Source organism: Colletotrichum costaricense, assembly GCF_030867565.1.
Source record: "Colletotrichum costaricense strain IMI 309622 chromosome Unknown Scaffold_7.1, whole genome shotgun sequence".
Lineage (NCBI taxonomy): Eukaryota > Fungi > Ascomycota > Sordariomycetes > Glomerellales > Glomerellaceae > Colletotrichum > Colletotrichum costaricense.
In genome coordinates, this window is record NW_026848236.1 from 2,259,936 (window position 1) to 2,285,464 (window position 25,529).

Below are 25,529 nucleotides of genomic sequence, written 5' to 3' on the forward strand. Positions count from 1 at the left end.
TTGGTTGCCCTTGCCTTTCACCTTCCCACCATTCCAACCTCGCTCTTGCCATCCCATCTCGTTGCGTCCGATTCATCACCTCACCACAAGACCCCCCCGGGAAAAGGGACAAAATTAACACAACCGCGGAAAAGGCACCTGCAGATCTCTCTTCGTCTCGACTCCAGCAAAAGTATCCAATCTCCATAAAACCCCCACAGAGCAAAAAGTCGCACTACACTCACGGCCTGCTCCTGCGGCGGCCACCCATCCATGCATTAAGATTTGCTGTCGATAGGCCCCAGACACTGCCAACGCTCTCCAACCAGGGACTGCCCGTCGCCTCTCCAAACTGTCGCTGCCCACTCAGCTTGCAGGCCAACACATCAATGCTTCCCAACCCAAACATCCCACACAGCCTGCATGGGTCTATGGAATTCTTGACGACCCAGTCCACCCGACACGCCTGACTGATGTTCAGGCCACAATGGAAGCTGGCAGTCCAGAAGACGAGGACCGCCTGGCACCTGCGCTCAATGTGCAACGCCAGGTCCATCTCCAGCACCACCAACCGCAACCTCTAGCTTCTCCTCCTCAGTACCCTCACCAGCTTCATCGTCAACCCAACTTTGACTCTCACTACGACCATCACGACTCCGACTTCGACCTCGATTCCGATTCCGATCGTTACCATCGTTCATCCCAGACCCCCTCTCAGCAATCTCATCGCCATTACATCCCTAGCAGCCCCACTGCCAACGCCTTCGCTCTCGAGAACTTGGATGCCTCTGCCGCACACACGGCTGGGGCTTTCGCCGCCGCTGGTCATGATCACGATTCAGTAAACCCGGATGATTTCTACCGAAGCTATCGAGGCGTACAGTCGTCAGATCATCATCGACGAACCCCTTCTTCAGATTACGACTACATGGCGACCTCAGTATCTCGAGCTCGCGAGAACCCGGCCATGCGGCCAAACGGCAATGGCAAAGATCCAAAGCACCCGCCGGCTCCCGCAGGCCGCACGCCCTTGCGCCCTTCGCAACGATCTGCTTCTGCTCCTGTCGAACCCCCAATTGGCGCCCCTAGAACAAACACAAATCGCAAGCCGAGCGTCAAGGACTTAACCAAGAGATTTGATCAGCAGACCTCGTCCCCAGCTCCTTCGATGCCCAGAATCCCTGTGCGAGGCGTCCCTATTCGACCGACCAGAGCCGCGACAAATATCGACAAAACTACACCTAGTGGAAGCGGGTCAACATCGTACTCTACACTGAGGGCCTCGACGAACCGTGAACTGACACCTGATACTAGCAGAGGAACGGCCACTCGAACACAACGAACGAGATATGTCGCCGAGGATCAGTTGTCAAACAATTCGCAATCTTTCGCCAGTCGAATCGCCAAGCCGCGGAATACGACTTCAGCTACGGGCATTGCACACGCATCCAAATCTATGACAAACCTGCAGCACAAGTCGCCTTCTTTACCACCCTCATCTCCGAGAGCGCCCGGTCTGCTTTTCGGCGAAATTCTTCCAGAACAGCGAGATACCTCGGCCGTAGGATTTGGAATCGAGGGTTCGGGCTCACGGCCGCGGCGGACTTCAGAGTCCAGTATACATGTGGCTAAGCTCCACCAAAGGACGAAATCCGATCCTGACCTCGTCGAGCCGGCTTCCCCAACCGATTGGTACCGATCCGTAACAACACAGTCGAATAGTTCAACAGGACATTCGGCCCCCAATGCTAGAGGTCATGTTCGGGCACATAGTGATGTGGCCGCGTCAAAGGCTGGAGCGCCCTTGGTGAGAAAGGCTCTTGCATCACGACCGATGGCAGAGGTCGAGCAGTTTGAACGAGCAGCATCACCTACATCGCGCCTGCCCGTTTCTGTACGCAAGTTGGCCAACTCAAGCGACTCGAACAGTCCGCCATCAACACGGGAAAGCTCTAGAGCTAACTCTCCGTCGACTTTCAAGCGCCCGCCGCCCGCAAGTAAGACAAGTCGGACAACTACACCTGTTAATCGTGCCAAGACACCTACTCGAGCGAAAACACCTACGCAAGCGACGCCAGGACGGAAACCTGCGCCTCGAGGTCTTGTGACCCCGAATAACAACACCCGTCTCACTGCATATGTGGCAGCACCACCTCCGAAGCTATCTCCTCCACTGCGCAGTTCTCGACCTCGGCAATCTGTATCGACAGCCACTACGGCAAGTTCGCGCTTGAAAGCCGTTGACAGGTCCAAGTCGCCGCATAAGCCTGCACCAAAGCAGTCCCTGAAGCCTGATGGATCAACGACGAGAAGACGAAAGATCTCTGTGGGCCCTATCGACTTTGAGCAACGGCGCGAACACATCAGACTAGCGTATACTAAGTCTATCCGCGATAGTCAGGTGCGGGATGCAAAACAGGCAGCGGCGCAACGCAAGAAGGACGAAGAATCTGCTGCTGCTGAGGAGGAAGAGATTCCGCCGGTCCCGCCGATCGAAGCCGAATCGCCTCCAGTGGATAATAGCGAAACCTTCGAGAAGCCGTTGGAGGAACTCTCTGCAGCACCGGAACCGTCGGTGCAGCCTCCATCGCCTGCGCAGTCGCCTCAGCCACTAACCATTTCGACGATATTGCCACCCGTCGTTTCCCTCTCTCCGCCTCAGCCTCAAGCTGCAGACTCCCCTACGCTGGGCATCCCGGGCAGTTTCCCGGCCTTGAGCCCTCCTTTTGAGAGAGAGGAAGGAATTCCGCAATCCGCAATCTCGGCCACTTCGGAGACTACCGAGTTCGATAATGAGCCACAGGAACTTCCAGCTGTGCAGCTAGAGCCCGCGCAACCTCCCACTGGGCTCGGATTGACGATCGTTCAAGCCGACGGCAACCACGAGCAGGCTGAATTGGAAGAAGTGCGACGTGCGCCAACCCTTGAGAAGAACGAGGCTGAGGAAATTCAGCTACATTTGTTGGCCGAGACTACCGAAGTCGAAGAGCAGCCCCCGCCGTCAGCGCCAGAGAAGGCTGAAGCCGATGAAGAGCCTCGACCGCCTACGCCAGAAAAAGCGGAATACCAGTACCCATTCGAGGATGAGTCCGCAGGGGACGACGCGGTTTCGATCAAGATCTCGTTGGAACCAACATCTTCCCATCAATCGCCTGAACCGACCCCGACGAGAAGCGAGTTCGATGAACCGGTGGTTCCTGGTGCATTTGCCAGCTCGCGGCCGATGTCTGAATACGAGCCGATTCCTTTCTCGAGCCCGCCATACGAAACAACAGTCAAAATCCTCAGGCGGGAATCTGAATATGACTCTCCTAGACAGGAAACAATTCCTTTCCCAAGAATGGAGTCGTATGATGACTTTGACGATCAGAGTCAAATGGGGGATATGGATGGGTCCGTGTGTGATGTGTCTTACTTCCACCACAATACGGAGAAGGATTTGGGATCAGCAAGCGACACCCTCGAGAAGCCTGAAGACTTCTACCATGAGCACCACAAGGATAATGACTCGTCTCAACGAGCATCTACTTGCGAGTCCTCTGATCCCCAAGATGATCCTCATAAAACGAGCCTCGAAAGCCAGCAAACTCCCGATACGTCCCGCAGCCTAACGGTTCCCTCCATGCATGCGACTGTGAACCGGACCAGCCAGCAATCCGCATGGACTGATTTCTCGGTCGACAGCGACGAACCCATCCATCACAGGATCTCGGCCTTTGACGATGTCCTCCCAATCCCCAAGCCGCCCTATGCATCCGAGTCGGCTTTTGGATCGGGCTCTAGCAGAGACTCGTCCGCCCGACAGAGTGAACATTACAGCCCTGACTTTGCGCCATCGGATACAGCAGCCGTTCAGCCGTCCCAACGTGCGACCATTCATCAGCTGCCGGAGTTGGATACTGGAGATGGTTTCTCGGTTCCTTACATTGATGAGAGTCACTTCCCAGCCCGCAAGGTAGATCCTACCTTGCCGCGGCCAGAACATGAGCCCCCACCAGTCCCTGCGTCTACACGAGTCCGCGACAGGCGAACAGCAGCTAGCAGCATCTACGCAGACACACTTCCTGGAAGCACCCTTGCGGGCTCTTCTCGGCGTCAGAGCGAAGATGCATCGCGCCCCGTCTCAACCACCCAATCCATCGACCACATGTCGATTGAAACCAGGGAGTATTCTCTTGGCGGCCAGACTCCTGTCGAGTCGATAGCAACACCCAGTCAGAAAGACGGACCGATCGGAAAAGAGAAGCACCGCCTAGTGCAACGACGCAATGTGATTAGAGAACTCGTCGACACCGAGATGGTCTTCGTAAGAGACATGAATATTGTGGAAGAGATCTACAAGGGCACCGCTGAAGCTTGTCCACGACTGGATGACAAAACCATCAAGCTCATTTTCAGAAACACAGACGAGATTATCACCTTCCACACCATGTTCTGTGCTCAGCTTAAGGAAGCTGTCTGCACTGTCTACGTACCCCACGGTAGGCGTTCTCCTTTGCCGAAGGAGGACTCGGTTGCTTCGGAACAGACTGGGAACTCGTCCACGAATCAAGTGGCGCCAGAACTCGGTGACGACAACGATAGAGCCACGTCGCTGGGTCCTCTCTTCAAGAAGCATATTGAACAGATGAGGTTGGCGCATGAGGGCTTCCTCAGAAACAGCGACCATGCGGCCAAACGCTTGATCCAAATCCAGCAAGATCCCACCGTAAAGGTCTGGCTCAATGAGTGTAATGAAGTGGCCAAGGACCTGACTGCAGCCTGGGACCTGGACTCTCTTCTCATCAAGCCCATGCAGCGAATCACCAAGTATCCCAATCTCATCCAAGAGCTTCTGCGACACACGCCCGAGGATCATCCGGACCGAGCCGAGCTGTTGTCAGCCAAGGAAACCCTGGAGTTGGCAATTGTCGAGATTAACAAGACGAAGAAGAATTTCGAGCTTGTTGGGCAAATTGTTGGCCGCAAGAGGAAGGAATCCGATGTCAAGGCTGGATTTGCCCGAGCCTTTGGCAAACGTGTTGATAAACTTCAGGCTGCAAGCTCGAAGATTCCCGAAGATGCTGTATACGCCAAGCTCCATGAGAAATTTGGCGACGACTACCTTCGGCTACAAGTTGTTCTCAGAGATGTGGAGTTCTACACCCGACAGGTCAGCGCCTACGTGCATGAGTTCTTGCAGTACCTGTCCGCCATGGAGCTTGTGATGCGTCTCCAACCTGGTAGCTATCCGGAGCTGGAGAGTAAATGGGTGCAATTCAATGTCTCGATGAGAGATATTGAGAAGATTGCCCTAGAAGATCATGTGAGCAATCCGTTCAAAAAGCTATGCTCCAAACACTAACAACCAAGCAGCTCCAGCAGGTTCGCAAGCATGTCATTGAGCCATTCGAGCATGTGATCAAAGCATATGGTAACCCCTCGTTGGCTATGAAGAAACGTGCGAAGAGACGGCTTGACTATGAGAGAGCAGAACAAATCAAGAAAGGTGGAAAGACGGTAGACGCCAGACTTAAGGAGTTGGTGGAACAGTACGACGCCCTCAACGAGACCCTTAAGAAGGAGCTACCCCAGTTGTCTGCCTTAACAGAGAGGATTGGAAACATTTGTCTGGGCAATTTCGTCAACATTCAGGCGAACTGGTACTCCATCTGGGTGGAAAAGGTTAAGAAGGTCACCGGAGAGACGGGGCCGCCACCAGAGGTTCCCGACATTGTCTCTGCCTTCCAAAGGGATTATAAGTACGCGCAGGAACTCTTTGCCAATGTCGGGATCCTGAACCCTGCATACAGAGGAAGGACATCGCAGTCTACTACAGCTAGCACCGACGATGTCACGACCAAGCACCGACCCCGGCCAGCTGAGATACAATCTCCGCGAGCCAGAGGCCTGTCAGTCAACGGAGACCATGCCCCGATGTTGCCGACACCAGACTTTGCCAAGCGCCACAGCGGCCAGTTCACTCTGTCGCCAAGCACTACACCACTTAGCCCCCATCAGTTCCACTACCGAGACTACTACGCCGGTGCAACTGCTCAGCGGCCTTCAGTGTCTGCCTCTCCAGTTACGGGTGACCAATCACCTGTGCCCCGTGCAATTGCTCCACCGCCCAGCACTCGACCTGGCACTGGTCGAAGCTACGAAACGAATGGTCTCCCGAGACAGAGCTCAGAGTCGGCGTCAAATAACAGAAGAGACTCCAATCCATCACATCAGTCCCAGCATGCGGGCAATGAATCTAGGCGCTTCTCTGGCCTGTTCCATTCAGCACTGCCAATGCCCGATGGAGTCGAGGAAGGCCAAAGATCCTCACGCGCATCGTCACGTGAGCGCACCCCAGCTGGGAATGGATATAACATTCTTTGGCTGGCTGCATCGTTATTCGAGTTCAATATTGAAACAACAAAGCACGAGGCTGGCTACCCGTATCTTACGTACCAAGCCGGTGAGGTAAGTACATGACTTCCAGTATTGTGCGCGTGTGGTAAGAGCTGCCAGACTGACCTTTTTCATAGATCTTTGATGTTATTGCTGAGAAGGGCGAGCTATGGCTTGCCAAAAACCAAGATGACCCTGACGATCAAGTCGGTTGGATCTGGTCCAAGCACTTTGCGAAACTGGCCGATTCATAGAGCCTCAGCACACGCACAGCTGGCGTTATCAAAAGTACCCAAGACTATTGATTTTCTTCACCCATGGCCAGGCTGATGTCTGCGTGCAGTCAGGCACGTGTGCGTTGACAAAGGCTTGAACGCTCAAAAAACCAATTGAGCCGGGATGGACTCATCCCCGTGGCTTGTATTATTGCTCATGAAAGGACGTTAGAAGCTTGTCCCATGACTTTTATTCCACTTGAGAGTAAAGTCAGGGATTTGTTCATAGGGGGATCAAAGGTGGATATGATCCTCGACCTGTACACCTCTTCCCCCTTCCTTCTCCACCCTGACATGTTTCCCTTTTGTCTTTACTTTTTTCTTGCTCGAGATGGAAACGAGAGATGGCGTTTGATACAGGCGACACAACGAGGTTTTGACGGATGGAATGCGAATCATACAGCTGAAATCATGTTCACAGTGGCTTTGCTACTCCCGAGCGAGAGGGAGCAGAAGAAGGGAGGTTCAGCAATGAAAAAACTTTAGGGAGTGTTGGAGCGTCGTTCAGTCGAGAAGTCCCGCAAAGGGAAGGAAATGGCAAGGCAGGGCGTGATATGGCGTTGGAGTTGCCTCGCAGTCAGAACTGCAGGCATCAATTTTTTTGTAGGCTTTCAATATCTAAATGGAAGACAAGGTGTCGGATTTTTAAAAGGAGCAAAAGGCCGCGGTGTTCCGTTTCGGTTGGCAGTGTATGAGATGGTAGTTTTTGCGTGCTTTGTGTACCTCGTGAATGTGCTTCTGACAAAGTGGCTTTGATAAGTGATTTCGAATAGGTAGGCTTCGAGCAAGCTGGGCCCGCCACCTCACTCTTGATTTTAAGAAAAACGATGGTTCAAAAGATTTCTACCTAATACATTGTCAAGCGCGCCTCGAGGGAAACTGTTTATAGGTGCCTACTATACGGAGACGTTCTGCCTTTCTCTCCCCTCGATTCCCGCCGTCTGATCGGATCTTTCAATATAACAAGCTTTCTGCCTGCCTACTTTCCTCCTTCCCCCCCCCCCCCCTTTCCGCGCCCTCCAAAGCTGATAGGTATGCGTTCTCTCTTGGGACGACCCGACCCCACCCAAGGAAAAAAAGGACGCGGAAGCTAGTGAACGTTACCCGGCCGAGTCGGAATGTGGGCGGAGGGAGATCTGGGCCGCTGGGCGTGACGGACCGGACTTCCCACTCGAATCCTGATCCTGTATCCTGCAGGGGGGCCTGTCTGCCTTACAGGAAAGGTAGGTAGGACGTTTTTTGGTGGTGCTCTCATATGAATAATGAGGGTTTATTCCAACTTCCTCGGCACGATATCTCACGCGGCAGACACATTACAAATCTAATCTCGTATTATTGAACTTTGTTTTTTTGAACTTTTGAATTTTTCTGAAATTTTCCATGCTGGCGCCAAAGAAAGGCACATAATCCAATTGAGCATTAATACAAGTTACAAGCTTTGCTTGCAAAAACTCCCACAGGCCGGGAAAATAATCACACTTCATACCACAGTGACGTGACCGTCCGATACGCCATTTTCTGCGTACTGTATCCTTGTGCTGTGACATTGCACCTCCTAAACTCCATGCCCCTTTGATTTCTTCATGGGACAAAACACACGTACGGGGTGCGCCGGATCGTTCGCCTCTATGCGCTACTGATAGGCTTCGTCGTCATCGTCACCGCCCTTCTTCCCGTCTGCGGCACCCTCCTTCCTGATGGGGATTTTGATGCCCTGCGTTGCGAAACATTTACTGAGGGGAGTACTCTCGCAGACACCGGGGAATTTTTTGGCCGAGTACACCTGGAAAGCGTCGCTGAAAGTTGCAGCGAGAATCGGGGCTTTGTGCTGGTTTACCATGGATCCGTTTGGATTGGTCGCGCCCGGGGGCTTCGCGATGTTGACAAATGAGAAGCGCAATCTTGAGAGTAACTAGTTAGTCATGCTGCTGATATATCGAATCGCATAAAGAAACCCACCTGAAGTGGCCTTCGGTTCTCACACTCAGGTCTTGCATGATGAACCAAACACCGACTTGATCGTCTACGTCGTTGAGGCGGAAGGCACTAGAACTGACGCTTCCAATGATGTTTCTTGTAAACATTCCTTGGGGTTGGCTCGCTGCCATGGATAGCGACTGGCGGTGGCCGTACGCCATATCCGCCTGCGAGGGCACGGGGCCTGGGTTGGCATGTTGTGGATAGTACTGAGTTGCCGGCGCAAACCGAGAATTGGTTGACTGGTATTCTACACCACGAGTCAGTACGTTAGGAGAACAGAGCAGTCACATGGTCGGGAGACTGACGAGGATAGTTGGATCCAGCTGCCATGCCGTAGCTTGGCATCATGTGCTGTTGGGGCTGCGGCGGTGGCGGTTGTTGGCCGTATCCCATGGGTGCTGATCCATAAGGTTGCATATCTTGGTAAGGCTGCGCTGGCGGCGGGTTCATGGGGTCCTCGCGCAGCGCCGTGTACGAGTAAGGCTGTGTGGTCGATATCGATGCTGTGTTGGAAGAGTGACGAACGAGGTTCACCTCCTGGGTGCCATCTTCTGACCACAAGTCAACCTGAATAATGTAATGTGCCGAATCGATATCGCTGTCCGCCGAGGTTAGTACAGCAAATCAAAGATGCTGTGGTTCGTTGCGCCGCACGTACTTTGGGTTTATTTCTTGGCCAGTCTTCGCATCTCGCACGACAACTTTGATACACGGAGGAGGGGTAATCGGCCGGCGATCCTGGGGTAATTGTTAGTGGGAGTCGCGAGTCTTAGGAACGGCAAACGTGAGCATACCTTGTCACCAAACCCGCACATTCGCGCTCGCTGAGGCTGCTGCACAACGACGAGCCTGGCAATCGCATTGTTAGTTCAAGTGTTTCGGTGCTTTGCAAGAAGCGCGCGACGTACTCGTATTTCCTGCCCAAATCATCCGTTTTTGAAATAGAGGCTGGCACGGGTGCCTGAGCCGGAGGGGGCGGAGGCGGTTGGTGATGTTGAGGTTGATGTTGCATAGGCATTCCGTTGGGCGGCATATTGGGCGGCATGTTAGATGGCAAAGGCGCTGGTGCTGGATACCCCATGGGAGGAAGCTGGGGCATCTGGTTCGCGGGATGTCCAGGAGGCATGGGGTGGTAGCCGCCATTGGGATGCTGATGACCGTAATTCATGGTTGGGGTATTTGAGAAATCAATTAATCGTGGGATGGCAGGTGTCGGTGATGGATTGTGACAGGATCTTGGGAGATCGGATTATATACCTGGGCCCGGGCGGGTATACAGGTGTATGGTGTTTTTGGGTTTCGGGTTTAGATGGTTGAGCTTGTGCCGTAGTAATAAGGTACTGCAAGGTAGCTCCAAGAGTGCAGAGACGTGACGGGACAGAGCTAAGGTAAGCAAGCGGCCGAACAATTGGAGAACGGGAGCGACAAGGTGAAGTGGAGGGGAGGGGGCGGGAGCTGAGGGGAAAGGAGTGTTTTGGTTTGCCGTTTGGGTGAGACCGAGCGAACACCCACTCGAATGCTTGCTTCCCGTCGACCATTCAGCTGTAAGCCCGCTCAAGTAAGTAGTGGGCCGGCGGGCAGCGGCGGGCAGTAGCCTGCAAGCAAGCTGCCTTTTCGTACATCGTACCTGCTGCGTAGCTGTTCGTCCAAGTTAGGTAGGTATCGAGTTTGAACAATCCTTGGCTTCTTTAGATATTGTTACACTGACAAAGATCTCCTTGAATGAATTCCGAATGATGCTTCTCTATTTCCTTCCTGCCATCAGTTTGCTCTCATTTACTACATCTGATATTCAAGAGTCGTAACAAATCCCTCGAAATCCTTTGTGCGACCTGGTTTCCCGCATGAATGCTTCCGAGAGGCCTTCCTTACTCGTACCGGACGTCTCTGGCCGTTTCTGGCACGAAGGGCAAGGATGATTCAGCAATGACAGTGGTTCGAGCCATGTTTCCACCAAGTACGGTACCTATGCGACACTCTCGCGACATGGAGAGAGTCAGGAGGACTTTCACGTGATTTCCAGCCACCAAACCTAAGCTTGGGCCATCTGATCCTCTCTAGCCACAATATAGCGGTGCAGAAAGTGTAGCCAAGCAGATATGTGGCGCTGCTGACTACTTGTAGCTGACCTAATCATGGTTGCACTCGGAAATCTGCACCCTCGGCCCCCGCCCTTCAACCCCCACGACGACACACATTAACGGTGGTGTTCTAGAACCTCCATTACCTAACGACTTCCACTGGAGATTATGTTTTTTAACTAACACAGCTCAAGGCAGAGGTTGAGGTAGGTGTATATTGACACCTAACTGCGAGAGGGTCATTGGCGAGATCGTTCGGATAGATAGAACAACCGCCGTTTCCTACCACACTTTCCTTACAACGTGACTTTGGAAACTTACCTAGGCATTCGTAGAGGGGTAGGCAAACGCAGAGAGGGGGCAACTCGAGCCGTCACTCGGTAACGTGAGCAGCTCGTGTGAGAACCCAAAGCAGCAACAAGGACATCCCTTGATGACGATGCTCTTCTTCATGAGTCTCAATGGACCCTGGACTTTGGGAGACCAATACGACTGCAACCTGGGCCCAATGTCAATCCGCAGTACCCAACTACCGGTCATCCAAATTAAACCAAAGGCGACAGGTTGCATTGTTCGTCTGACCCCGTTTCTGGTCCCGTAATCGCTCATGACTTGCAGGCAGTGCAGCACCGATTCCGGGCTGGATATTAAATCACCGCACTATGGGCCTACGACGCTTGTCAGGATCGAAGTCGGAGATCCGAGATGGGACCCGAGTAGACAAGCTCACGAGTCACGGACTCGTAGTGTGGAACATGGCTCCGCCTGCTGGCTAGAGAGAGCCCCTCTGCCTGGGCTGTCAGTTTTGACGTCTGCCGTGATGGGCTTGGCTGCGGGATGTCTCTTGACTCTTCTGGGCGGTTGGGAAGCTTACCATACCTCACCTGGCATCTCGCATCCCAAGGTTTCCTTAGTATGGAAGCAACAGCGAGAGTCTTGGGCTTGGAGCGGTTAAAGCTCGAGCTCGATTCCGACCAACTTGCGTGGCGCGGCGCCGGCGCCGTTGCCGATGAGGGTCCGGATCCACTTTAAGTCAATCTTGCTCGCTCAAGGCCTCGGTGTGATCGGAGCGCCAATCCGTAAAAAGACATCGGGTGAGAAAATTTCTCCCCTCGTCCCGTCCTCATTATTGAACTCTCCAGCGCCGTGACTGGGAAGTCGTGGGACGATGGCTGGGTGAGTGCCATGGTTGGGGAGAAAATACCAGCCATTGCACGTTGTGGTTTCCCCGACAATCATTCCGAGTCCGAGAGGGGCCATCTGGAAATAGTGTAATACCTCCACTGTTGTCAGTTGAAACTTGAAAGAAAAGAGGAGGTTTCTAGTCTTATGGAGAAGGTTGGACAGGGTCAGATTGAGCACAGACAAAAGACCCCTGGGATAGTGGCAGGCAAGTAGAACTTGGCCAAGATGCGTACGGAGTAGATACATAGTCCTGAACTGTATAGTAGCCTGAGGTAAGTATCCTCGTGGTGTTGTCTCCGGAGATATGGAATGGTCTAACTAGACGCAGGGAAATGCTTGCTCACTTCATAGTTCACACTGAGCATTGCCCGAGGGTTCGGACAGTGCTTGAAGCGAAGGCGGATATTCCCGGACAGTAGGTAAGTGATCGGACTTGAAACCGTGTTGGGCAACTGTTTCGCAGCGAATAATCTTCGACTGCGGCTTCAGCGCAAACATACCTTACCTTGCGGCTATGATGGGTATTCATAGGCGCGGCGATCGCTCAGGATTGTCCTGTGACCTCATCCAACCTGCTGACGATCCGAGATCTGAAGGTGCTAGCGGGTGTCGCTGGTGGTGATACACCCGCCAACATGACATGTTGCCGTCGGCAAGATTGTTCGGGTAGGATCCCTGAGTACGGGAGTAACGGATATCATACTGTGTATTTTTTTTTTCTGCTTCCCAATTTAACCGCGTGTCGGTCGGTTCGACCAATTTACAGAAACCTAGTGCAGTTACGGATAGCTCAACAATAACCACATAATAAAATCCCTGTACTGGGGAGTCCTTGGAAGCATGAATGCGCCGGGCACGGGCCAGTTCACTTGTCATCCATGTTCTGGGCAAGGAAGCAGTCGATTATCGAGGCAAAGCTTGGGTCCGCCAGTCCAAGGTACGCGAGAAAAAATGTGTCCACGGGCTCGTCAACCACTCACCGGCTGCCAATGGCAATCCATCCATCTGAATGCACCCCCGTCCCACCTCCTTCTCTAGTGCACTAATGCGTATGTACGCAGTAGGTGTGTCTCCCCCCACCATTCCCACCATTATCACCTGCTCGCTGCCACTGCCACTGCCTCTCAGTCCCTCAGCTCCGTCGGCTCGTCTTCTCCAGCCTCTCTCTCTCCACCAAGAGAGACAGGTTTTCCTGTTTCCAACACCATCTTTCAACCTCGTCCATCACTCCGTCACAGGTTGTTCAAAACCCGAGTTCTTCTTGGCATCGAGAGAGCGAAGTCTCCCACCGAATTCATTCGGCGCGAGGCACTGCGCTTTACACTTTGCGCCCGGCACATTTTCATCCCGTATTCCCCACGCACCTCGAACAGAACCCCACGACAAGCCGTGCCTTTACGTTCCATACACTGCCCTATGCGCAACCTACTGAGCCTCTCTCACCTATTTCACCCCGACATACTTCAACGACTGTCGCTATCGGCCTACGACCGCGCCAATCGAGTGCATTGATCAGGATCTTACGAATCGGATATTGCAAAAGGGAAGGCGCACAAGATTCGACGGTGTTCCCACGACAGCGCCATTTGCAGTTCGGGCTTTGAAATTCTCCGAGCCGGAGTCGCAACCTTCAGTGTAGCCATGATGGACGCCGCCTCTTGGAACCCCCAGGACCCGGCCTTGGCACCAAACCACGATGAGGAGTTTCAGCAATTCTTGGACTTGGGTGGGATGGGCAACCTCAGCGATGCGATGCCCTTCGACTTCAACGACTATCAGACTGGCAACGGGACCGGCATCATGCATCAGCCTGGTCGCGAGCAGATCGATACTCAGATGGGAGGAACCGACACGTCCATGCTCATGGGAGCTACCACCTCTGCTATGCAAGCGCAGCTTATCAACATGACAACGGCCGCCGCACACCCTGCTATACAGACTCAAATGATTCCCCCGTCGACGTCAACCGATGCCATTACCGAAATCGACGCCCAGATACAGTACCTACAGCAGCAAAGGATGCAACAGCAACATCGCCAGATACAAGAACAGCAAGTCGCATACTACGCTAGCCAGACACACGCTGTTCCACCTACACCTCAGAGTCTCGAAATGCCGCCCGCCAGCAACCAGTTCTACTCAAACGACCAAAGCCAGACGCCCATGTTTGGCAGCAGGTATCAAAGGATGAAGGAGCAGCAGGATGTAAGAGTTGATCCCCCTCGCAGTGCAACGAACCTCTTTAGCTGAACTTAATAGATGGCTTTCACTCCCTTGGTCTCGCCAGCTGTAACACCGTTGGATCCTCATTTCCAGATGGAAGCTGGCGGATTTACAATTCCAGGCGCATACTTCAGCCCTCTCACCTCGCCGGCATTACACGCGCAAAGCGACCAGGGACTGCTTTACGACCGTCGATCGTCCCTCTCAAACCACAATTCACCAGCCGAGATGGATGTTGAAACCACGATCACGCAACAGCCTGTGGTAGATTTATCAAAGAAGGCCCGCAAGACCAACGCCTCGAGAGCCAAGGCCAAATCTAGTGTGCGACAGTCGCCGATTTCAAAACCACAGCGCAAAAGGGCAACACCCACGCCGAAGATGGTATCCCAGGCTCTCTCGGAAATGCGGGAGGTGAACGAGGATGAGTTGGATCAGATGCTTCCTTCGACGGCTCTGCCAGCCCCGATGAGCAGCGAGGAGTCTGAAAATGCGTCAGTATCGCCGGAGAACCTGTCAGATATGCCCCCGCCGCCTCTTCCGCAACAGAAGCAATCGAGCAAATCACCCTTTATTCAACCTCAACCTCAACCTCAGCCTCATCCCGCGATTCCGGCTCACGTTCAAGGGAAGCCGTCTCCCGCCACACCGGCCTCTCTCATGAAGCTGCCTGCTTCCAGCGCAAACAACTCCGCCTCATCAAATCCTCTCGATCTAGGCCCATCAGACCATATTGAATCGTTCGAGTTGCCCGAATCCGTGAACTTTTCTTCATCAAAAACGAAACCCCCTAGACTGGACACATCAACACCGACTCAGTCGCCTCTGGACCCTGGCACGGCTGCGGGCTCGTCCTTCCAGCCGCTGCCTTCCCCTGTATTCGCCAAACCCACCGCTGCGGCGTCAGCCAGCGCGAGCCCGAACCTTGCTCCTGGATCTTCAGGTCCATCGGCGCGGAAAACGCCAAAGCTGTTGGCCAGGGGAAGCCAGAGCAAGAGGGGAAGCGTGAGCTCGGTACATGTTTCGCCTGCGTTGCGGCCGAGGATATCTCCTAGCATCAAGCCGCTCCTACCTGGAACCCCAGGTGGCATGTCCGCCGAAGACACCGCATCTCGTCTGTTAATGTCAAAGTCCAACTATCAGAACATCCTCGAGGGCAATACCGTGCCCGGTGTGACGTATCCCAGCGAACTGTCGACCAACCTCACATCAAAGCGTACTTCTCACAAGATTGCGGAACAGGGCCGCCGGAACCGAATCAACTCGGCGTTGCAAGAGATTGCGACGCTGCTGCCGCAACCGCCAAAGGAATCCAAGACCGAAAGCGAAGAGAGGAAAGAGAGAGAAAAAGAGGCCAAGGCTGGAGGGGCGCCGAACAGTAAAGCCAGCACCGTTGAGCTGGCCATTGAGTACATTAAACAGCTCAAGCAGGAAGTCGCCGATGCCACCAAGCGAGCCGAGGAGGCGGAGAAGAAGTTGGAGCTCAAGGAAAAGTCCTTGGAGCAGAAGGAGGCGGTGGAGAGCTAGACGAGCGCGTCTGTAATGATGGCCTTGAGAGCCACAGAGACAATATATTGGTCAAGAGACCGGGCGGGCATGATATATGAAGTAATTAAGGGGGGCCATAGAGGGATATCTGGAGTCGTATAACCGTTAGGAAACATATCCTCCTGCCACGTTTGCTGTACTTGGCCGCATTAGGGGTCATCGCCGGCACAAGCCTGCCTGAAGCTAAGGTATTAGGCTCAGGAGAATCTAGAAGCAAATTTAGACTAGAGCTCTACAGAGAGAGCACTGGCACCTTGTGATCATGTCACGTATCATGTGGCTGTGTATTCTAGGGTATCACAAAAAATGTAAAAAATGAAGTCATGATGCATCGTTTCCCGTCTTCTCTTCCCATCGCGTGCGACTTCGTTCCCGCTCTCTTGTCTTGGATTTCCAGCGGTCAGCTTTTTTTTTTTCTCTCTCCTTTTAGTTTCCCATACTTCGAGTAGCAATCCACGAGAGACGTTTTTCTTTTCTCCCCTCCCCCTCTTCACTGCTCTTTCTCTTTCTTTTCCGAGCCCCTTATTGCGAAGAGACCCGGTTGTGTTCCAAAACATCAACATCCAGCTCCTCCATGACCTCGACAACGAGGTTCAGGCTCTCCATGAGGCCATTGACGGCCACGCGAAGCATGCGGTTTGTGGTGGCCTTGTAGTGTACGCGCAGGACGGAAGCAGCGCCGGCGCCGGCGTCACTCGGTGAGTCGGAATCGATGGAGAAGGTGCGACGGACGAGGGGAGACAGTTCTTGGTCGACGGCGAGGGCTTTGTGCGCAACGGTGACTAGGCGCGGGGTCGGGAAGGGGACGTTGATTGTTCTAATCGTTTCGCATGTCTCAGTTTTTTGTATCTCTATGAGGTGGGTATGGTACAAATACGAGAAGAAATGGGGGGTCCATGCGGGATTTGGGTATGGCGGCGACAACTCACAATGAGCAGGGGAACTCTTGGTCAATGGTGTTGTGGACGGCCATGGTTGGGGATTCTCGGCGCTGGGAGTTCTGCGCTTGGAGGTGGGATGTGGAGGGAGGGGGAGGGGTGAAATCGAGATAGAGATAGTCAGGTAGACTATCTTAGGTAAGTAAAGTGATGAGGTGCCTTGGGTGGACAGAAATGGGCAAGCCCCGTCGATGTTGCGCTGTCACGGCGGCTCTGTGGGGGAGGGATGGAGATCTTCCTGAAAAGGAACTTGACAGGAAGCAGAAAGAGAAGGCAAAGTCGTCATTGGCGGCGCAAGAAAATTCCTGTCCGGCCGGCAAACACCAAAGTAACGTACCGTACGTACTGCGTGCGTACCTTGAAGAAACCAAACAATGAGCGGGACAACGGGACGGAAACATGAGGTGAGCACAAACCTTGGAGGGACCGAGAAAAGTAAGGATAGTGTGACTACGTAGTAGGGAGCACAGTGCCCCGCCATTCCACGGGCTTGTTTCCATGGCGGCATCTCAGTCTAGGGTCAAATGTGACACACGACAGAATCAAGCAATGTAGCCAACGCACACGCACAAGGGCTCTCGGGCCGTCCCCAAGGTGACTTGGTGACCTCTTTGACTTACACACATGTTATATTGGTTCCATCGGGATGGATGAAGTGCGTATTGCTCCATACCTATCCCGTATCCGTAGACGGTAAGGTAAGGTAGAGTTCACAGTTCAAGAGTCCACAGAGGGACGAGATGCACAACGTGGGGTTGCCCTGGCGGCTCACATGTTGTCTGATGCAATGCCGCCCGATAAGCAACCTGGGAAGGCTTAAACGAGTTCATGCGGAGACGGTTGCCCATCTGTGCCTGGCTGGTTTGTTATTGTTGGAACAAACCGATAGAACCTGGAGAGAGAGCAAGGGGGCATTTCTTTTGGGCATTAGCTGCGCAAGCGGTGGTCAACAGCCGTCAGATGCTGCAAAGGGCTTAGTTTCCATGGTAAAGGGAAGATACTTGGTACCTGTTTACCCACGGTAAGGTGGTGAGGTGGTAGATATCTTAGTCCAGGTGGTAAGCCAAGCGGGATCTGAGGCGGGTGCGTTTGCCTCAGGCGTTGTGAGCCAATGGGACGGTTCGATCCATCCGTCAGGAGGCGCACCTGGCCAGTGCTCCCCCTGGCAGGTTGTCGTGACAACGAACCTGGCAGCCCGGCAGCCAGCACAAGACTGGATGAGCAGGGCCAGAACACACCACAGCACAGCGGTCGCCGTGGTGCAGGGGGGCCACCTGGGGGGCGCCACACTGCACAGAAGGCTAAGGGAACAACAACCGACCCTTGCTGTTTTGGGCCGGCCCCATATTGACCGCTTGGAGCAAAACACACAGCAAACCATACAAAAACACCGTCACTCGGTCTCCTTTGCGCTTTCGCAATACCTTCCTTTTACCTCATCCTCCCAATAGACTCCGACAATTGTCTTGTCCGCCCTTGAAGCATCACATCTCCCTTGAGTCGGGTTGCTGTTTTCTCTTGCGCTTCCTTCTCTATTCTCCGCTCTCCGCAAGGGCGTCGCAGCTTTTTGGGTCAGACCAGGAAAAAAAAAACATCAAAACCAAAAAGGTGTACAGTAGCTGCTTGTTGTTGTTATTGTTTCAGACCAGCCATTTCAACATTCCTGCCTCAACCCAGCTCACAATCCCGCACCCATTTGCTGCACGACACTTTTCCCAGGGACCGCCTTCCCGAATTCCCTTGCGCGCGCATTACTTCGCATACAAAGGAGTAGCCTCGCCTCTGGATAATCTCGGCGCCTGCCTTGATCATTTCGACCCCCTCCAGCCTCCAGCCTCCTCCAAGTTGCATCTTGGATTCCGGCGCCGAGAGCAACTGCCTCCTCCCAATCTCAACCGGACAATAGCTTCAGAGAGGAAACAGAGACTCACGAGTCCCAATGGCGCCTTCATCCAAGAGTGCCAACATGGGCCAGGTCATTGAGTACATCCCAGGTGAGTTATCGCGCGTGCTCTTTCAACTCCCAAATCGTGCATTTTGCCCGCCCTCAACATCGCAATCATGTCGCATCATTATCCTGCGCCGTCTCAGTCGCCTCGCTCGCGGCAAGCCGACGTAAGCGCAACATGCGACAGCTTCAACTATGCCTTACCCCAGCTTCATCCCTACCTCTATTGCGCCTTCTTACCAATCTCAATTCTGACTTGGCTTCCAGACCGCCTGTACCTGGCCGCCTACATCCACCCGCCCACGGCCGAGACCATCTTCCCCTACGGCGAAGCTGCCCAGTCTTCACCTAGAAAGCGATCACAGAGAGCGGCCGAAGGCCCGACACCCGTCCAGACCGCCGCCCGTCAAACACCGTACTACTTCACCGTCGACGATACCCTCCTGTACAATGCTTTCCACCACGACTTTGGCCCGCTTCACATTGGTCACCTGTACCGCTTCGCCCTGCAGTTCCATGACGTCCTCGGTGCCAAGGAGAATAAGGATCGCCCAATTGTCTTCTGGAGTAGAGCCGACCCCAGAAGTGAGTCCGCGGCATTAGATAGTTGTCATGGGAACCCCCAGCTAACAATTTACAAGGTCGCGCCAACGCTGCTTGCATGCTCGCCTGCTACATGGTCCTTATTCAGAACTGGCCCCCGCATCTGGCCCTGGCCCCCATCGCTCAAGTCGACCCACCTTTGATGCCCTTCCGCGACGCTGGATACTCTCAGGCCGACTACGGCATCACCGTCCAAGATGTTGTCTACGGCGTCTGGAAGGCCAAGGAGGAGGGCTGCTGCGCCCTCGACAACTTCGACCTCGACGAGTATGAGAAGTTTGAGAGAGTGGAGCACGGAGACTTCAACTGGATCACGCCACACTTCCTGGCCTTTGCCTCGCCGCAACACACACCCGTTGCCAAAGTCCTCGAAGGCACTGAGGAATTTGATGCGCTTCCCAAGTCACTCGGCCAGTTGGATGCCAACAAGACGCTTCCCCAGCCCTTTAAGAACGTTCTGAAGCATTTCACCGAGAGAAACATTGGCCTCGTTGTTCGCCTCAACTCGCCTCTGTACTCCCCCTCCTTCTTCGAGTCAATGGGCATCTCTCACCTCGATATGATCTTCGACGACGGCACCTGCCCGCCTCTCACCACTGTCCGCAAGTTCATCAGACTGGCACACGAGACCATCACCGTCAAGAAGAAGGGCATCGCTGTCCACTGCAAGGCCGGTCTCGGAAGAACAGGCTGCCTCATTGGTGCATACCTCATCTACCGCCACGGCTTCACGGCCAACGAGATCATTGCCTTTATGCGCTTCATGCGCCCCGGTATGGTCGTCGGTCCCCAGCAGCACTGGCTTCACATCAACCAGGGTATCTTCCGTGAGTGGTGGATCGAGGAGCGCATCGAGCGCAAGCTCCGCAAAGAAATGGCCGCCAATGCCGCTGTCCCCAGCACCCCGATCCGCGCCATGCAGAAGACGTCGATTCGTGCCGGTCAGGCATCCACGCCCCCGCACCGAAGCACCTCCAATCGAACGCCTTTGAGCGAAGTCGACCACGACCGCAATAACATTGGGGTTCAGGAAGACTACCTCCCAGCGCCGACTCCTGGTCAGCCGAGGAAGACCAACAGGGCAGACCGCCACCACCCATACCAAAGGTCAACTTCATACACCGCAACAGTCGAGGAAGAAACGGGCATCCACCAAGACGCCGAGACCATCACAGTCCACAAGCATTCTCATAGCGCTGAGTCGGATGAAGAAATTCACCTCCGCATGCGCTCGCAACGGAAACCGTCCGCGTCACCTGGTCGCAGTGAAAAGCGCTCGGTTAGTCACTCAGCTGCCGCTGTGTACCAGACGTACATCGACAACGATGCCAGCAATGACGTCGAGAACCTCGGAACATCACGCGTCAAGCAAGTGGATAGAGTCAGCAGCGCGTCCGGCATTCTCACCAAGGTTCGTGGCAGTAAGCGATCGGGCGAGTCGCCGAGGTCCAAGGATGGAGTTCGAAAGACGAGCGGCCGTGTTGGCAGCGTGGGTACCTCGGCAACGTCAGCCACGGCGGCGTCGACGGCCCGCAAAGTCTCTGGTGCCTAGGTGACACGCAGAGGCATCCAGCCTGGCCCTCGTTCTTGAGTTTCTACTCTGGGCCACGTGACTCGGGCCGACCACTTACTAACCACTTATGATGATGATGATCACGACCGGTCCATGTTGTTCTGCATGAATTGGCGTTGGGTTCTGGTAACCTTGGAGATTGCGGCAAACTAGGATGGTGTTTACGGGTGGAAGCCGGCTTTGACCGGCATGATGTCCACGACACGGCGATGATGACAACGATGAAGATGAACGGGTCCCTCGGGGCGCATTTCTCTCTTCCCCTTCCCCAAGCATTCGATGCATATTATACCTGGCTCGGCAATCGGCCGGTTCAAACCTTGCTTTTGGCTTCTAAGGCGTTTACGGGGCGGCATTCTGGGGTTCTCGAATGTATTGTAATTGTATTCCTCACTGCGGGTCTTTCGATCCCAGACATTGTTTTGGTCTTCCTGTTCGTACGCTCGGGGCAAGTGGGAAGAGTGAAGAAAACAAGGCAACTGGCAGTAGGCATTGGCTTGTTTTCCTGGGGAGAGATGTTTCTGTCAGAACATAGATACAAGCACACGTGATGGAGGAGGTTTTCTTGCCCCGAGCTAATTTTCCGCATCAATACAAAAGTACAAACACTTTTCGTCTGGCTTGGAACTGCACCGTGATGTGGTGAGATGTCCTTTGGGCCATTGGACTAGACCAGAGACTTCTAGGCCACTTCGAGGTTCTTATACAAGTTGAGTGTGACGCTTGGATTGTCTGAATACAAGCTTCCGAAGTTTGTACTGCTATATAACGTCTCTAGCGGTCTTTTCTCTACACGGGTCCTCTACCTCACAGTGAATTGATGGGCAACCGGTGGTGTCAATATTCGTATAACGATTTTCTGTTTTCTCTATCTCTAATGCCAAACGGATAGTTTTTTTCCATTTCATATTTCTTTGTATGAAGGTAAGTATATATCATTGATCCTCGCCTGGTCTGCGGCATCAGCCGTTCCTCGGGGCGTAATTCCATGACAATCATCTCGAAGAGGAGGTAGCGACTGAACGGAGCTGCAAGTAATGTACGTGACTTGGACGGAAGACCCTGGGCAAAACGTGGCGGGCGACCTGAGGGCCTCATCGGAGGCAATCCTCCAGAGCAGGCACAAGGCACCCATTGCGTCCAACACGATGGCGCCGAAATGATCTGTCCGACAAATCCCTTCAGCGAGTGCTGGGCGTACTGAGCAAGTATGTATACGCAGGATAGAAGATGGCGAGAAGGGGAACGAGGGCAATGGAACAACTGACCTACCTGTACTAACAACGACAGCAACCACGACAGCGTTACGACGTCGGAACTGGTTAGTGATCTCATCCGCCCTTCCGTCCATCTATCTTGCTCGTAATGCCGCCATTAATGAGTTGGGTACTTTACAGGTTGTTGAGAGCTACTCATCAAGACTCATCCCTTCGCTTCGGCTCATTGAATAATGGCCTCCTCGCGCTCAACAGAAAGTCAAGCTCGAGAAGGAATACTGACTACTGTTGATCTTATTACATTGTTTATCAGTTCGTCGGTCGTCTGGCCTGGTCCTGCATGATAATATGAGCAGTATGTCATCCTAGTTGTACTGAAGTCTCGTAATTACAATGCCTCTTTCTCAAATTTCAGTAGATTTGTAAGAGAATCTGTTGCAACTGTCATTTCAACCTCGGCGTTTGAAGATTCTTTCACTATCCCTCTTGGACAATTTATTTCAAAAAGCAATAAGCATATACTTGCACCTGAAGGTGACGGAACAGATGGTGACCAAAAAAATGAAGCACGATGGAAAAGCATCTCTCTCCACCATTCTGTCATTTCTCTCTTGTTCTTCATCACAAGGTAATCATATCACATCTCATCTCACTACATCGTATCACATCTAATCTGGACCCCAAGTGTAGGAGAAATGTTGTCCCCAGATCTCTCTTCTTCCCGTCCGCAAGGAGGTCGCTGACCGGCGTACCGTAAGCATAGCATTCCTTCTGAATATATATACACGGCAGAAACACGATATTTCAAAACGAAAGATGCCCACTTTCGCTTCCTTGCACATGACGAGCGGAGAACGTTAAAATCATCGTGTTTCCATCTTAGACTTCGAGTTCATATGCCCCCAGACTTTCAAGCTACGACGAACCCAAGAGCACGAGGCAAATATGGAGGACGAATGGCTTACCATACCACTTCAGCTCGGAGCCCGCTGTTCAAGTCGAGGCAGAAAGGAACTAATTCACCTACAGTCCGTCCCGCACAGGTGCGAATAACCTGCAAGTTGCAAATTGAGGACTAACGTATCCGCATGCAACGTTTAACCGACACCACCCATCGTCCGCCGATATTCTGCAGCACAACAACGACGAATCCTACGTCCCCGCTACAGAATCAAACAGGGACCCCGCCGAAGCAGGGGCAGATGGGGGAGAAGAGAAATAGGGGGAAAGAGCCGAATAACGGAATGCCCAAAATCCTTTCGTACTGGCGCTGTGCCGCAATCATATCCGTGTTCCCTCCTTGGTCTGTCACTCGATTCAGCTCAGACCTGGTCCGCGGCCCGCCGCCAGCACTCAAAGTCGAGACTCGAGAGCTCTGTTTCCTCAAAGATCCCAGCGACATGGTTCTCAAAGTGGGGGTCTGGCGCAGCATGCGACTGCGACTGCTGCGCTGCTGCATGGCAGTCTGTGGAAACATAAATAAAAGAAAAAACGCTTTGACGTGAGACAACCGTTGTCCTTTCGCTTGCTGGGATTCGGCAAAAAGCCATGTGTGCTTATGGGGTTTCTTCCCAACACTCCTCCCAATGCCCATATCGTATACGAATACTCTGTAAATAAGTCGCTCATGCAATACCAAAACCCAACAGCAGGAAAGCTAGCTGTGGTTGCAATCGGCAAATCTATCCTCTCTTCTACCACGAGAACAACGTTCCATTCACATTCCACACACACTGAAATTCATACTGGGGGTGGTGGTGGCTTCGGTGCTCCTCAAGAAGAAGAAAAGGTGAAAAGTGACAGCTTACCTATACCTTACAACACCCCCTGCTTTTTCCTCAACACAACGTCGGAAAGCCTTAAGAGGGTTAGCAGCCTTTTCAGACTCTGGAGACCCGGAAGCCTGAAGGGGTAACAGGGTGGATATGCTCTACTTTACCCCCAGAATTCCGGGGGCGTTACCGTTTCGCTGCCGCGCGAACGTCTAGTGTACGGGTAGCGTGCCTGACATAGCCGTGTGTTCCATGGTGAAGCCCGTCGCACTCGCAGAAGGGGGCCTATCTGCACAACATCCCATCCTTCCCTCCACCCCATCTCGTGGTGAACCCCGAGGGGTTCACTATTCTAGTGAAGAAGTTCCGCTATCCGTACTGTCAGGCTTTACTCACCTGGTTAGAACCTCGTACTCTCGTCAGGCTCGTCCAGCTGCGAGTTGCCGTTTTGATGATGAAGGAGAACATACCCATCTCCCTGACGCTGTCAATCACTGTAGACTGGCTAGTCTAAGAAGGAGTACGAAACACAGAACACTGTCTTGGTCCTTTGATATCCGTATCAGTATCAGGGCTGACTTACTTTCTCCGCTGTCGCTTTGCGCCGCCGAACAAGATGGTGGTGGGCATTGTCGAGAAATTGAGAAAAGAGCCTATGTGTGAACAAGACTGCGCCTGAGAAAGGAGACCAAGTCGAGCAGAAGTCAATGTTCATCTGGCTGGCCCGGGCCATGTTCAATACAAACGAACTTGTATCGGGAAACGGCAAGAAGTCTGTTCGTTGCCCCAGGCCCCGGCCATATCACGTCGGACCATGGGCAAGGGTTTCCACCACGCAGCCACGCTGCGCAATAGAGTGGGAATGTTAATGGGCTTTCGGTCAAGTACTCCGTCCTCCCACGATCCACTAATGCACCTCCTTTGGAAAATTTTCGCAGCGGCATTGCGCCAGAACAGCCCATTCTTTGATCTCGTGTGTTGAGATGAATATCATCAGGTGATTGGCTTGAGGCGTGAGGGTAAAGGCTCTTTCGAGAGTGAACAGTAATAGTCAAGTCTTGAGGCGGTTGAGAGTGTTGACAGTGCGGCTCTGGCGGGAAGACAAAGAAAATCCCGAGAAAATCTCTCTCTAGAAAGTGAAGCTGCGGTATCAGGTCTCGGTCCTGAAGCCGTAGGCTGCTGGTCGTTGCGCCAACTTAGGCTTCGCCTCATCCTGGCCGACAGGGTCGTTTTGTCGCAAGTCTCCTGTCGGGGAGGGACTCGCGACCAGGAAGTTCGCAGCAAACATACGAGATCTAAACCAAGGATCCTGCAATGATGCGCATTACCATTGCAAAGTCCGGCACGGTGCGCAATCTTGTCAACCCAGCAGAGTGGCACACTTCTATGGTGCTGGTGAACTGGTGAAATGCCGCGACCCAAGTGCGTGGGAGCTAACCAGACGTTGGCCACAAGTGATGTATGTTCAGTGCCACCCTGCACGGCTCCTGTGCGTCTCGTCGCCCGCATGTAGACGCGGGTCGATTGTCAGATGTAAGTGAACTTGTGTGTGTGCGTGTGCGCGCGCCAGAGACCAAGAGGGAGACGAAGTGCGTGTGTGCGGAAAGAGTGTGTGTGGTGCCGCCATATGCAAAACATATATAAGCGAATGCATCCTGTTCCTCCAGGACGATGGAGCCGACGATCAACAGGAGAGAAAAACTTTGTCGGCAGCAGATAGCTCTTTGGCAACCGGAACTGCTCAGCCTCAAGAGACCCCCGTGTCGCGTTGCAATCCAGAACCCACCGTCTGTTCCTCGTCATTCGTCGCATTGCACACTCCCGTCATT

General features: G+C 53.4%; 6 protein-coding genes across 6 annotated transcripts; 4 read left to right on the forward strand and 2 right to left on the reverse strand.

The window, feature by feature from the left end:
- Positions 1-466: 466 nt before the first annotated feature.
- On the forward strand, positions 467-6,611 carry CCOS01_07907 (RhoGEF domain-containing protein; the record flags this gene model as incomplete). The annotated part of the gene is made up of 3 exons (XM_060456070.1): positions 467-5,284; positions 5,335-6,429; positions 6,495-6,611. 3 exons carry the CDS (start codon positions 467-469, stop codon positions 6,609-6,611), a joined length of 6,030 nt encoding a protein of 2,009 aa, XP_060313962.1.
- A 1,654-nt stretch (positions 6,612-8,265) lies between these two features.
- Positions 8,266-9,780, reverse strand: CCOS01_07908 (developmental regulator VelB; the record flags this gene model as incomplete). The annotated part of the gene is made up of 6 exons (XM_060456071.1): positions 8,266-8,533; positions 8,592-8,859; positions 8,918-9,210; positions 9,271-9,350; positions 9,407-9,461; positions 9,521-9,780. The coding sequence occupies 6 exons, from the start codon at positions 9,778-9,780 to the stop codon at positions 8,266-8,268; spliced, it is 1,224 nt and encodes a 407-aa protein (XP_060313963.1).
- Positions 9,781-13,522: 3,742 nt separating this feature from the next.
- CCOS01_07909 (helix-loop-helix DNA-binding domain-containing protein) lies at positions 13,523-15,628 on the forward strand (the record flags this gene model as incomplete). The annotated part of the gene is made up of 2 exons (XM_060456072.1): positions 13,523-14,083; positions 14,138-15,628. 2 exons carry the CDS (start codon positions 13,523-13,525, stop codon positions 15,626-15,628), a joined length of 2,052 nt encoding a protein of 683 aa, XP_060313964.1.
- A 543-nt stretch (positions 15,629-16,171) lies between these two features.
- Positions 16,172-16,622, reverse strand: CCOS01_07910 (uncharacterized protein; the record flags this gene model as incomplete). Its single annotated transcript, XM_060456073.1, has 2 exons — positions 16,172-16,466; positions 16,579-16,622. 2 exons carry the CDS (start codon positions 16,620-16,622, stop codon positions 16,172-16,174), a joined length of 339 nt encoding a protein of 112 aa, XP_060313965.1.
- Positions 16,623-18,526: 1,904 nt separating this feature from the next.
- Positions 18,527-20,690, forward strand: CCOS01_07911 (dual specificity phosphatase; the record flags this gene model as incomplete). Its single annotated transcript, XM_060456074.1, has 3 exons — positions 18,527-18,581; positions 18,803-19,120; positions 19,177-20,690. 3 exons carry the CDS (start codon positions 18,527-18,529, stop codon positions 20,688-20,690), a joined length of 1,887 nt encoding a protein of 628 aa, XP_060313966.1.
- A 230-nt stretch (positions 20,691-20,920) lies between these two features.
- Positions 20,921-21,262, forward strand: CCOS01_07912 (uncharacterized protein; the record flags this gene model as incomplete). The annotated part of the gene is made up of 1 exon (XM_060456075.1): positions 20,921-21,262. One exon carries the CDS (start codon positions 20,921-20,923, stop codon positions 21,260-21,262), a length of 342 nt encoding a protein of 113 aa, XP_060313967.1.
- Between the last annotated feature and the right edge of the window lie 4,267 nt (positions 21,263-25,529).